Source organism: Hemicordylus capensis, chromosome 4, assembly GCF_027244095.1.
Source record: "Hemicordylus capensis ecotype Gifberg chromosome 4, rHemCap1.1.pri, whole genome shotgun sequence".
NCBI classification, from domain to species: Eukaryota; Metazoa; Chordata; class Lepidosauria; order Squamata; family Cordylidae; genus Hemicordylus; species Hemicordylus capensis.
In genome coordinates, this window is record NC_069660.1 from 53,400,140 (window position 1) to 53,413,359 (window position 13,220).

At 40.8% G+C, this 13,220-nt stretch overlaps 1 protein-coding gene across 8 annotated transcripts in view; it reads right to left on the reverse strand.

The window, feature by feature from the left end:
• Nucleotides 1-363: 363 nt before the first annotated feature.
• The window catches only part of PPP1R12B (protein phosphatase 1 regulatory subunit 12B), a 161,123-nt gene continuing 148,266 nt past the window's right edge, over nt 364-13,220 (reverse strand). For 4 of the 8 annotated variants that reach the window (XM_053247059.1, XM_053247062.1, XM_053247064.1 and 1 more), the window contains 2 exons: nt 10,464-10,644; nt 364-5,926 (listed from right to left, as the gene is read on the reverse strand). In XM_053247059.1, the coding sequence (XP_053103034.1) occupies nt 10,510-10,644 (135 nt within the window). In that variant the 3' untranslated portion in view covers nt 364-5,926; nt 10,464-10,509. Of the gene's footprint in view, nt 5,927-8,253; nt 8,289-10,463; nt 10,645-13,220 lie in introns of all 8 variants that reach the window. The other 4 variants (XM_053247065.1, XM_053247060.1, XM_053247070.1 and 1 more) reach the window with 2 other exon arrangements.

Genomic DNA, 13,220 nt, shown 5'->3' on the forward strand with positions numbered 1-13,220 from the left:
ACTGACAAGCCACTTTCTAGGGAACTTCAGGAATGGCTTCTAAGGTTGCAAACCCTCAATCTCCCCTTAAGCAGCAGCTGCTTTACAGCACATAAGTTCAGAAGCTTGGTTTCTCCCTTTTTATATCTAGTTCTGTCGCTGCTGTTTTCAAATGCTGTTTCATGGTTTCTATCGGACTAGGACAATGTAACCCAAGGTCAAAGAAATCTCCAGTGAGCGTATAGTTATTACATTAGAGATGGAGTGATGGGAGAACTTTTACTGCCCCAAGACTCAGTGGAAGCCAGTTTCCCTCAAGAAGCAAAATATAAATTCATAATTAGAGCACCTCAGAGCATGCCTTCACTATTAAGATGACTCAGGTGGTGTTAAAGCACTTATTTTATTCATTTATAAATACCGTAGTGTTTACAAGCATCATATAGATGTGAATATTATTCCCAAACTTTCAAACATATAATACTTAGAATACTATATATCAATCAGTAAAACAAAAATCATTCATCTCAGAGTTTGAAAGGCCACTCAAAAAAGTTGCATAAAAATACATTCTTTCCCACCACTTACAGGCTAGTCTTTTCTCCAAGTAGTGTATTTACAAAGATCTGTAAAACTCTCCTTAAAACAGGTAAGTACAGAATACTTGTTGCTTGGGAACTTAGCAAGCCAACAGCAGACGACCACTCTCTCTTTTCCAGGAGTTAAGATTTGTAGGGAGGGAGGACGTGTTGCTTGAATCCTCAAGAGCATGAGTTGGGGTGGTGGGGGGGGGGGGGGAGGAAGCCCAACAGGTCTCCTGGCGATGGCTTTGGCCCTACTGTTTTACTGAGGACATGCGAAGTCACATTCACCCAATGTTCAACTCATCTCAGGAAAAGAGAGAATGTCTGTCAAGGGAAAGAAACAGAAGAAAAGAACTGACCCTGGAAAGTGATTTATTTCACCTGTGAGCTGCTCAGGAGTTCTCTTGGCATGAAGCCCTTCTTGAAACATGCTGCCTAGCAGAATCGCACAAAAGGCTTTTGAATGTGAAGGCAAATGTGATCCAAAACAGAAGTTGCTCAAGGAAAAAGGTCCTGTGGATTTTGCAAACTTAATGCTAAATTGCTTTTGGAAAGAGGCCTCCTAATTTACATCCTTCTTGGCCTTTCTGAAGGGAATAGTAGATTCACAAATGCTGGGCTTCAGATTCAGGAACTGCCCTGTGTTTCAGATGGGCTAGTATGGTAGTGAGCCAAGAGGCATTTGGGGCAGCTAAGATGAAAGTGTGGAGAAAAGGAACTTTGAGCAAGCCTACATCACAGATGCAGCAGATCTGGAAGGGCTGCTTAATAAAGGTACAGCTCATGTGAGTGAACAGGAGAATCTACATTCTCAGCAAGGAAGGGAAATGTTTGCCATTCTGATATCTGACTCACTTGTGAGAAAGCTTTCATTCAAACCACCAGATATACATTTGTAGAGGTGGACCTGCGTTTGAACTCACGTAGGGGATTTTGAAAATTTCTCCTGAAATGTTCTGAGGCTATGCTCACAAACAAGTTTCCAGTTCTGAACAAATGCTGGTGGTTAAGGGGGTATATGCATGATGCAGTAGAAGACTTTTCCATATGGATTGATTTCAACTCTGATTTCTACACATCCCGAACTAAATCCCAGGTCTAGTATGTCTCTCACAATCTGACAACAGTAGAGAGCCTCAAGTAATAACATATTACTATCTCACATACCAAGTTCACTATTTCACATATCAAGCTTACAGGCCTGAGACTTCTTTAGAGACAGCACTGGACCATAATGACACAACACAACTTATCCTAAATCTTTCAGATCATACCATCAGTTCAGTCAGGAACATATCTGATCTTCTCTTAATGAAAAGCAAACGTTATGTTTCCAAGCACAGCCAGTGGGCTGCAAACGATTTATCCACTGATTTACTGGCCACTAGCTGTCTGGTAATGCCAATGGAATAAAAATATTAACTGCTAATGAACAGCTGCACTGACTGAGTTGCTTCGATAGCAGAGTAAGAAGGAAGTGCTATTGCATCAATGACAATGCTAACAGATTTATATACAGCCATGTTCCAAAAATTAAGCTCACTTGAACCAATTTGAAATGAGCTTATTTGATAGAATGCAGTATACTCCTAAAACCTGCATTACAGGAGACAAGCTGCTCCATGACTGGTTGAAACACAGCTGGTCTGTTCCCTAGTTCTTCCATGAACTCCCTGTTAACAGTACAACAATATGGATACCGTGAGCAGCTGCTACGAAACTGTACTACATCAGTTGGCACTAGACACAGCTGAAATAAAAGACATTTGCTCTTGCGGCTACACCCCTATCCTCTGTCTGAAATGGTTTTTCATTAACTGTTCTGAGTTCTTTCCATCTAGCAGCTGTCCATCCAGATTTCTAGACTACAACCTAGCCCCTCTTAATAGAAAGCCAATTGACCAAAAAGCATCAGCTCTCAAGTTGCCTTCCTTATCTGCGCTTGTTTCCCTCAACTCAGACCTTTTTAATGCCTCAAGCTTAATCTGAAACTTTGCTCTGACCAACAAGTCTGTCCCACCAAAACATGATTTGCAAGCATTGAAACTTGAAACCCTGTTTCTTCCTTACTCTGAGTTGTTTCCCAGGTTAAAGGAGAAGCTGCACAAAAAACTCAGCACAGGTGTTAGACATGCAAGAATATCTTAGTGGTGTATGTCTTAGCTGTAAAAGCTCTTTGGAGTTAAGGAAGTAGGAAGGCAGGAGGAGTCTTTCTATTTTAATGAAAACCTTCTGGTGCCCACTGCTTAAATTTTCTTAACACACTTTTTCAAGCTAAACTTCCAATATTTCTCCCACATAATTTGCAATTTTGGTAGAGAATGTTCTACCAGACTCCACAATTATACCTAGCATTACATAAAACCCATCCAAATGCTAAAACTTACCAATATGAAGCAATCATCAACCAGAAGTAGTAATATGTTCTCTCTGGATTTTCTTACTTAAAAACAGACATGAATCTGCTTGTGACAGAGCTCTCCTAAGGTCTTCAGGAAAGTTTTCTCCATCCGTTTAAAAACTATATTAAAAACATTGTTTACTTTAGTTCTGGGATAAACACTGTTTCGGAAAAGCCTTGAGCTCTTACTATGAGATACAAAGCAAATATTAAACAAAGAAAATTATATCAGAACGTGTGCCTTGAGGCCCATACGGCTGGAACTGATCTCAATGGAATTGTCTAATTCAGCTATTTTCCATAGCACCATGTTATAGTGATTTGGCTTTTTAAACAGGATTTATTCATGCAATTTCTAACCTATAAAAGAATTCACGGCTATATATCAAATCCCACATTTAAAAGTCTTGACCTTCATACGGCACCATCCTTCATGCTTTTTATATGTGGTGGCAGCTATCACAGTCTTGTTCTTAAGTTCATATTCATTAAAACTGTGATCTATGTTTGAACTACTTTGCTTCAGGTAGAAGTGGCTACAGCAGAATGCAGGACATCTTTACAGAATGGATTACAAGTGCAGGATGTCCATTTCTTCTATGCTGTTGAGTGACCATTCAGGGCAGAGTCTGAACAAGATCCACTGAAATTCCTTGCACAATTAAAGTTAGCCAGGTTGGTGAGTTAGCAAGCATGCCTGAGAGCTGGAAGATATTCACCTGCAGAGAGATCAGAATGTACATCAACTCCCACTGGGGTCAGTAGGAGGTGATGATCCCTTGTATGCTTAAAGGACAGAGACAAGCAACCAGCCCCTGGTCTATTTAGGTCTGAAACAGGAAAAGAGCAATATGACAAGTGCAAAAACAAACACCCCAACATACAAAAGTGTTAATTTGCAAAAATGATGCATACTATCAGTACGGTACAAGGAATCGCATTAGATAACAGTTTCCTATCCAGATTCCTGAGTGTGTGCTCTTCTAAAACAAAACATCCCAGGCTAAAAAAAGGTAATGGCTTGCTGTAAAGCCAGATTTTGTTCTCTTTCCATTCAAAACTGGTGTGCAAAAATCTGTTCATCATACTAGAATCTGAGGCCACTGTACAGAAGAAACCTAATTGGCCAATTCAGAGGTGATCCGAACTGGTTCTTAAAGGAAAGATCCGTACAGTTCTATTCAGTTGGCAATAGTGAGAAGAATAAAAACCTCTGGATAAGGAGAAGCCAAAGATGATGAAAGTCATCCATGTCTTTGTCCAACAAGCGATTCATAACAGATCAAACATAGATGACAAACACTTTACCCCACTGGACAATGCTGAGAGTCATGCCTGTGTCGACCCTGCTGACTTGTACCTATGAAGGAGTGGCTCTTCTCTTAAGGTTCATTTCTAACCAATGGTGAGATTTGTCTAAAGCTAGTCCGAATCAATAGTTTCATAAGAATAATACCATGCTTTGGAAGAGAAAAAGAACAAGCCCACCAAACAAAGTATCACTGGCAAGAAATCTTCTGAATAGGTTCTGTAGGTTAAAAAAAAAATCCTGTTTCCTAAGTCAGAAGATGCATAAGAACAGTGTCCAAAGCAGTTACATTCTGAGAATCCATAAAAAGTGAACTTGTTCATTTATCATATGCACAGAGTTTGAGCAATGCAGATCCTGTTGTCCCTCATTAGATGCACACTCATTCATGTTTCAGAACAGGCCAAATGATCACTGTCAAATATTTTCAAACATTAGGTTGATACTTCTGGCAGAACTTTCCACCAAGATTGAGGGTTCAACATTTCCCACAAGTATAAGCACTCTACTCATCATACCTTAACCTTCTCCTGCTTTAAAAATGAACACATTCCTATATCCATTTGGTTTTGTGTCTATTGAAAATTACCACAAACATATGATACACTTGCCCAGGTACTTTTTAGGGCTTTTCATGCAATGTTATCACTTCATTGAAAAATGCAGCGCTTGCGAATAAAAAAGGGTGTCTTGTGCACAGCTATCTCTTGCATGGATAGTTCATACAACTGGGAATTCAATAAGCCATTTCTGCTAGTTAGTCATCTTTCAATAGAAGTTTTGAAAGATTGAGAGGACAAAGTGTTAGCCAAAAAATACAGAAGCTACAAAACCATCTTATTACTAAAACTGAACCGGAAAAGGCAACCACGGAAGAGAACAGCAGGAAGCATCATGAGGTGGGCTGCAAAAGTGAAGCAAGAAGGAGGAGGAACCATTGACTCAGAGCCCCAAATTAAGTTAAAAAATCTTTCATTAAATAAATCAGTCAGCTACTGAGACACATGGAGAACCCGAATCTCCAAGCCAAGTAACCGCTGTCATAGACTCCCAGAGAAATAAGTCGTGGCTTTCACAGCACTGCAGACTCCCAAATTCTAAAAGGGAGATGGATGCATCTGCAGAGACAATTCCCAGTCTGTCTCCCTATCCCTACTCCTCCGAGTCAGTATCTTAAGACATGTTGGGTCAACAATATATAGTCATTTCTATATATCACTTATTACAGTAGATGCTTCTTTACATTGGATTATGGTGGACGGATATGGGACTTACAGCAGATAGTCTGGGCAGCTCAGAGTAAACTCATTCTTTATCCCTCTGAAACAGTTACTTCAGCATTCTAAAAAAAAAAGTGGTGGAGTATGCAGTGTTTAGAGTGGGGAGGGACAAGCACTGTGCAATACAGGAATGCCCAGCAAGGTGCAAAGAGCAGTGGAGGGCGTGGCCATCTGATCCACACCTGAAATTCCAGCAGATCTTTTAACTGGAAGATCAGAAGCAGGTGGAAATTTGGCAGCTTGTGCACACAAGTCCTCTCTTTATGCCCATCTTGTGCTCAGTGTACTACTTGGAGAGTTTACTGATGACACGGATGAGTGCTCCATTTTCATCTTTCAGCCGCTGATTGTCTGACTTCAGCTCTGCCAAAACCTGTTTAGAGACAGAAAATAAAGCAAATGTTAAGTATTCTAGGATTGATAATCTCTGCTCTACCACTGCTGAAAAGAAATTTGGGGACATGCAGCAGTCTGGTATTCTTATAAAATGATTTTCATCTTAGAACAGGTAAGACAGACCAGCAAGGATATCGGTGCTATATACTCCCTATATTCAATCCAGTAGTATTACAGCTCGAAATTGGGACATGGAGTCACCTCTTCAGTCCTCATGTACACAACACAGCACTTGCTCAAGTGAGTAGGTTGGGCTACACTTTGAATTTGTTAACATTTCTAAGTCAAGGCAAATATATCTGGAAGGGTTAGGCATGAATACAATTTAGAGAACAATTGTAATCTAGAACATTATGAGAGACCCACAATCCTGGACAATGCTTCTTTTGCTTTCCCTGTTTAGGGAATGCACTTCATTTGTAGCATTTTCCCTTAACACACTTGAATAAATACAGGGCAAAGGACACATTACTTTTAAAACATGAAGGCAAGTCGTGTAACTCCAGAGAATTTAGGGTGGATTCACACACCATTATTTTCATGTGTGAAATTATGATATAATAGCAGGTTGCACAAGATGTCTTTTACATGATGTGCATATCTATCACTGTTCTTTGCAATACATGAAAGTAATAGTAACAGTGAGACATTTTGTTCACAATAACTTGGTTTTACCATGTATATCTTGTAATGCACTAAGGAAACATGCATGCACACACACAGAGGCTTACACAATGGCAATTTATACAGATGGATGTGATTTTGGAAAGTGTTCACTCCACATTTGGCAAAGTGATCAAAGTATCTTAGATTAAAATGGTCACAGAATCTGAATAAAGAGTCCCTTTACTTAACAATTCCCTTATAAGATACAAGCTTCATTTAACTGAATATATATTCATAGAAATTGCACACAATGCAAACAAGAATTGTTAATCTGAGTTCCTAGAAATGCCACGTAATTTGGGGGCACTTGACATCCAAGGATGATCTTTATTTCGGCCAGGGAATAAGTTTGGCACTCTTATGCTTTCATCACTAGGGTAGTACTCAACATGTGGTTGATGATAGCATATTTTCAGGGCACCCCAAACATTTTGCCAGACACATCGACCTCTCAGGAATTTCTAGAGGTTGACCTCTATTTAGAGAAATGACCAGGTGCCTGGCGTGATGAGGGATAATGGAATGACATCCAATTCTGGATACAAACCAAAGCTGCAGAGCCCAGGGAGGGGAATCCATGTCACAGTGAGACGAAGATGAAATATTTCTCATCATAGCCAAGATAAAGCTACAAAGGGACCTTCAAACATGGCAGTTTTACCTACACGGCTGGGTGGGGGAAGAGACACAAGTACATTTCTACTGTATGTTCAAAGTCTTTACACAAATGTATTGGGAACTTGTTGCTAATTGTTGAGCGAAACACCCAACAGCAGATTATCAACATGCAGCAAAATATACAGTGCATATTTTGATATGCATGCAAACCTCCTACAAAAAGGTGACAAAAGAATACACTTTCCTCTCAAGCTCTATCTATGTAGTTTAAGTGTCATGTGTGAAGTGCACTTAGAAATAATCTATCAGGAGGATGACCAGGGGATTGTGTGGAGAATCATAAACTGTATGCAAACTCTCTTTTCCTTCTCAAACCAATGTTTCATGCTTGGCATTCTGAATATTTAAGAAGGCTACAAGTAAAGTTTCAGTCAATATTGATGAACAAAATTCAGTATTACAAGTAATGAAGTTGTCATGAATTCAAGTTACTCTGCAACAACTGCGATCATATTTGATTATACAATAAGGAAGAAGCCATACTGAGATGCTAATCCAAAACAGACATCTTTGACATCCTTGCTTGAATAGGGTCTAACATTCCAAAACACTTTAAAATCATCTTTCTTCACATATCACCTGCTGAAAAGCCCAGACAAACACACATTCCTGATCTCTCTCAAAACATTCAAGCGTGTCATGAATGCTGACGAGGCTGCAGAGACTGAAGTGATTGTGGATTACACATGCAATGTTCAAGTTTGCATATTCAGGGCTCACAAGGAGAAGATGGACTCAAGACTGAAAAAGCAAAATCAGAGGTTCATGGCTTTACCATGAGCTGCATGCCAATGTGTGAACAGGGTTGATGCTATAGGCAAGCACAGGATGAGTTCTGCAATTTTTTAAAGAGACATTCCAGGAGTACAACCATGGTTTTCATTTTACAAATGAGAAAGTGAGGCAGAGAGGTGAGATTATTAAGGCAACACAGGGTGTACAATAATAAGTTTTTTTCACCAGTCCAATGGCATTCTTCAGTAATTCCTTGGAAACTAGATGGGACCAAACATGAGAGCCAATTGGTCAGACTAAGGCAGCTCCTGGTATTTTAAGTAGTATACAAGCAAAGTCAAGGCTGATTAACATACATAAAGTTGCACAATACCCTGGAACTCATTTCCACAAATGTTTATGCAGCACATACAACATCATTTCCCATTAAACAAATTCATATTAACATGAACAATGAAAATGTATTTGCTGGGGAATGAACTAATCTTAAGAGTATTTCCATGAATACCGAGGGGAGTACTCTTTTTCCATGTACAGTGCAGATGCGGATATCAGGATCCTTCCAGCAAATAAATGTTAAAAAACACCATTAAGAAGGAGAAAGACCTGAATGTCATGTCCCAGTTAATGCTTATGAAATAATTTGTTTAGCATATAAAGAAATGTGGTCTCTTAGCACCTCTCAGCCAAATCTGTATTATATGTGTGTGGGTGGGGGGGGGGGGTGAGATTCAAAAGGAGATAACATCTTGCTATACACGTTTCAAAATCTAAGGAGTTAAAGTGGTTGAAATATAAAGTGGGAGTTAGTATCCTTGAACGAAAGGTGTTCATACACATTTGGTTTTGAAGATCCTTTTATTCTAAGAAAGTGTTGCTCCTGTGAAACACTGGAAAAAATATATTAGTCTGGAACTTTGGTCTACAAAAGTTAAAAACCAAACACAGCAGACACCTATAATGTCTTAAAAGCCTTCAGGCTCAGATCAGCAGCAGATAGGCTAATATTTCTTAAAAATTGTGCAAGCATCTTCAACTGTTACATCAGAAAGTAAACCTGGTTTTGGAGATCTAAAGTATCTAGAGCAACCTTAAGTGTTCTATACCTTATACATTTCTATGCCTGTTACCTATTTATATACATATATATCTCCATCCAGCCATCCTAAACGTACCCGTCGCTAATCCCATGTGTGGCAGCTCTCATGAGAGTTTGCGAGCAGCTGCCTGGGGGACAGCGATGGGGAGAAAATGGCAGCAGTGGGTGGATGGCAGGGAGGGAAGGCGCTGGCCATGCTGGCCGGCAAGGGAAACCACCGCCGGCGGGCAGGGAGGAGAAGGAAAGCCAAGCGCAGAACGGACTAGGGCTGAGGGGCGGGGGAGGAGAATGGACTGGGGCTGAAGGGACAGGGGGAAATGACAGGGAGGATTAGGAGTGCAGATGGTCTGCGCTGTATCAGGTAGTTAATATTTATTTATGATACTCTTAAGAAGATACTGATCGTCTATCTGATTTTAGTATGCAGAAGTGACCACTTATTGCCAGCCCAGAGAACTGGAGCCTGTTGGAAAAATACACACATCTGTTAGGGAAAATGGAGACACACGGGATCCAACTACTGCTCTAGCCAGTCTAGTCTTCCATGATTCAACTGTGACAAGATCTGCTTAGCAATATCCTTGCTGACCAATGGGGAGCTTGAATGGCATATCAGCCACCTTCTAGTCCTTTTGTATAGAGAGATGGCTGTTAAAGAGACTGTGTAACGTGATAGCAATACAACAATTTCTATATTTGAGTGTTTGTAACATTGGGTGGAAACCATCCCCTCTTTGTTCTATGGTCTTGCCGTTCATGGTTTCCCACCTTGCCCACACAATTTAGAAGAAAAGCTTTAGTGGCTGGCAAAAACAGCTAGAGTACAGCCTACCTCCCACTGAATATCATAACATGCAAATTATGCACGCTTAACATTTCCCCACAATCTGGTAATCTGCAGATTTTAGTAGTATTAAAATGCTTTGATGTTCACCTCCAGAATCACGTGGTTCTACTGCATCTTTAGAGCACTGAGGGAAACCAGAACACTAGATTTCTGCATGTCTACTCTACTTGTTTCATTCACCCCCTTATTACAAGGATATATTTTAAAAGGGGGAAGCAAAGTCTGAAGAAATTACCATTCTGCTGGGGGGTGGGGGGAATACTTGATGCAGAACCTATCTGAGAGGAAATATACAAATGAAGTGTTGTACCTCTGAGACAAAGATGGTACCTTGCAGGAGTTCGAAATGTAAGTTATCACAAACAGTATTTTAATAGGAAAATATTTTCACACTGCTATTTAAGTGTCATATTCCTTATTGGACACGTATAGGAAGAATTTAGAAAAAGTGATGGATAGCTCTGACAGACAATAAGAGCAAAGACCTGCCTGGAAGAGTGGAAGGAGAAGAGAGGTTCAACTGGAGGGGGAGATGCTATAGTTCTTCTGACTCTGGGGGCTCAGCGGATTGCGAGAGCCTGGCTACAACCCGGGTCAAAGCCCTGTTTTCGGCCAGCAGCTGCTCATTCATTTGCCTCAAAGAGTGAATCTGTTTGAGCTGGTGGAGGTTCTGCAAAGTGAAACATGGAGGAGACAGACAAAGACAAAACACAGAGGATATAAAACAGAACAAAACATGAATTCAATTGACAAGCAAGAAAAAAAGAGTGCAGCAATGACAGGTGGAGAGTAGCGAAAGTACCAAGAAGCTGGACAACACACTGAAGCATTAGAAAGACTGAAAAAGAAACACACACCAGGGATGCTCTTCTCTTTCTTTGGGCTTGATTTTAGCCAAATTTTACATGTAATGGGTGGTGGGAACCTACTACCATAAAGGTGGCACATTATGCTCTGTAGGTTAATGTGCTAAACTTAGTTGTGCCTGCAAACCACACAAGGGAACCCCTGTTCAAAGCACTTTCTTTGCAAGTTATTAACAGTCAACTAATCCTAGTCTGAAGAGTACCAATAGGACAGTTAAGGACCTTCATACATCTCTTCATATGACCCTCGTCCTGACCAAAGCAGCTTCGTAAAAGTAAAAATGGATATGGTTGAAGCTAAGTGGATTGTATTAAAAGCAATCACCTTCACAACATGCTGTGGCAAAGGGAAGTTAGTTTGTACAGGTTAGCAATGCTCAGAATTCTTCCAAGATGAAAGACCCTTACAGTCCAGGCTGTCCATAAGAACACCACTCCAGTACTTCATGATCCCTCATTTAGCTAAACACCATATGTATAGAACCCCCCTCTCTCATGCACACACACCTCTCTAAATATCAAAATACATTTTCTTGTGTGTGTATGGACATAGCACTACAATGGAAAATGGTCAATATGTCTTTTTCTAACTTATTCATGCCAATTTAGGCACTTTCATTGGTTCGACTACCCCTTTTTTCTATTATGAAACAGGAATAAAATTCTGTATTGACTCCAAATTCCAAGTATCATTGGTAAAGTATACAGACAATTAGGGTTTTTGTAGCAACAGAAATCTAAGAAGAACCAGTTTTCTAAAGTGAGAAATATTTAAAAGAGGTTTCTCTTTCAGTACAGTGTAAAAGTTAGAATAAAGCTGCACAGAAAAGTCTTAAATGGGCCCATTCAAACCGTACATAGTGGGGCAGTGAATTTACCTACTCAAGATTTCTATGTAATGAAATGTCTTTATGGGACAGCAAGGACAACACAATGGTAGGATATAGTTGATGAGCCATTTCTAAAGCAAGTAAAGTTGAGGAAGTGGAGTGGGGAGAATAATAATATTGAAAGAATCAACTAGACTCATATTCTCCTGCATAACTATTAAATATTCTGATGTTAGACAACATTAGATTAGCACACCCAAATATACAAGATAGAATATGCTTGTGATAGAAATTAGAAGAAGAGATTGTAAGAATCTAATACAACATACTTTTCAGTGTGTGTGTGTGTGTGTTACATACATACATACACACACACACGTATGTACAAGAGGAGAGGAGAGCTGGTCTTGTGGTAGCAAGCATAACTTGTCCCCTTAGCTAAGCAGGGTCTGTCCTGGTTGCATTTGAAAGGGAGACTAGAATTGTGAGCACTGTAAGATATTCCCACTCTGGGAAGAGCATCTAGGCTCCAAGTTCCCTCTCTGGCTTCTCCAAGATAGGGCTGAGAGAGATTCCTGCCTGAAACCTTGGAGAAGCCACTGCCAGTCTGTGAAAACAATACTGAGCTAGATAGACCAATGGTCTGACTCAGTATATGGCAACTTCCTATGTACAACCTGAGTACATGGTTTATTTATATACCGCTCTTCCTAAAGTGGCCCAGGGTGGTTTACATTAAAATCAAACACACATAAAACAAAATAAAAAACCCTATTTAAACCAGATTAAAATTAAAACTAAAACTAAAAATCATTAGAAGCCTCTGATGCCTCTACCAGTTGCAGGGGAGTAACATCAAGAGGGAGGGCATGCCCTAAACTCCTGCCTGTAGGCTTCCAGTGGCATCTGGTGGGCCACTGTGTGAATCAGGATGCTGGACTAGATGGGCCATGGGCCTGATCCAGTAGGGCTGTTCTTATGTTCTCCTGAAGGCCTCCAGGGAAGATAATCCCTTATGTCCACGGGGAGTGTGTTTCACAACCTAGGAGCAACAAACTGAGAAGGCCTAATTAGTGGTGTGCACGGACCGGTCCGGGGCCATAGAAAAGGCCTCTGGACCAGTCCGGAATTCCGGCGGTTCAGAAGGGCGGGGGAGTGTCTCTTTAAGGGGGGGCGGTAGTACTCCCCCCTGCCGCTCTTCCCCCTCCGGCGCTGGTGCTTCTAAAAACGTTCTTGGGGCGGCAGAGTTCCTCCCTGCCGCCCCTGCCCCCGTCGTTGTCTCTGTAAGCCTTAAACTACAAAGAGCTGGCGGCGCACATGTGCCCTTCGCGGCTCGTGCGCTCGTCTCTGCCGCTGGCGCGTGTGTGCCGCATACATCATGCTGCGCATGTGCGCCTTTGTGACCAAAGGACCAGAAAGGAAAAGTGATGACTGTTGCACAATTAGTAATTAACCACAGGGTGTGGACAAAATCAGTTTTCCCAGTTCAGTTCATGGTAATGCAAATGGCCTGTGCACATGCACAAAGGTAAAAATAAGGGCCTCATGCA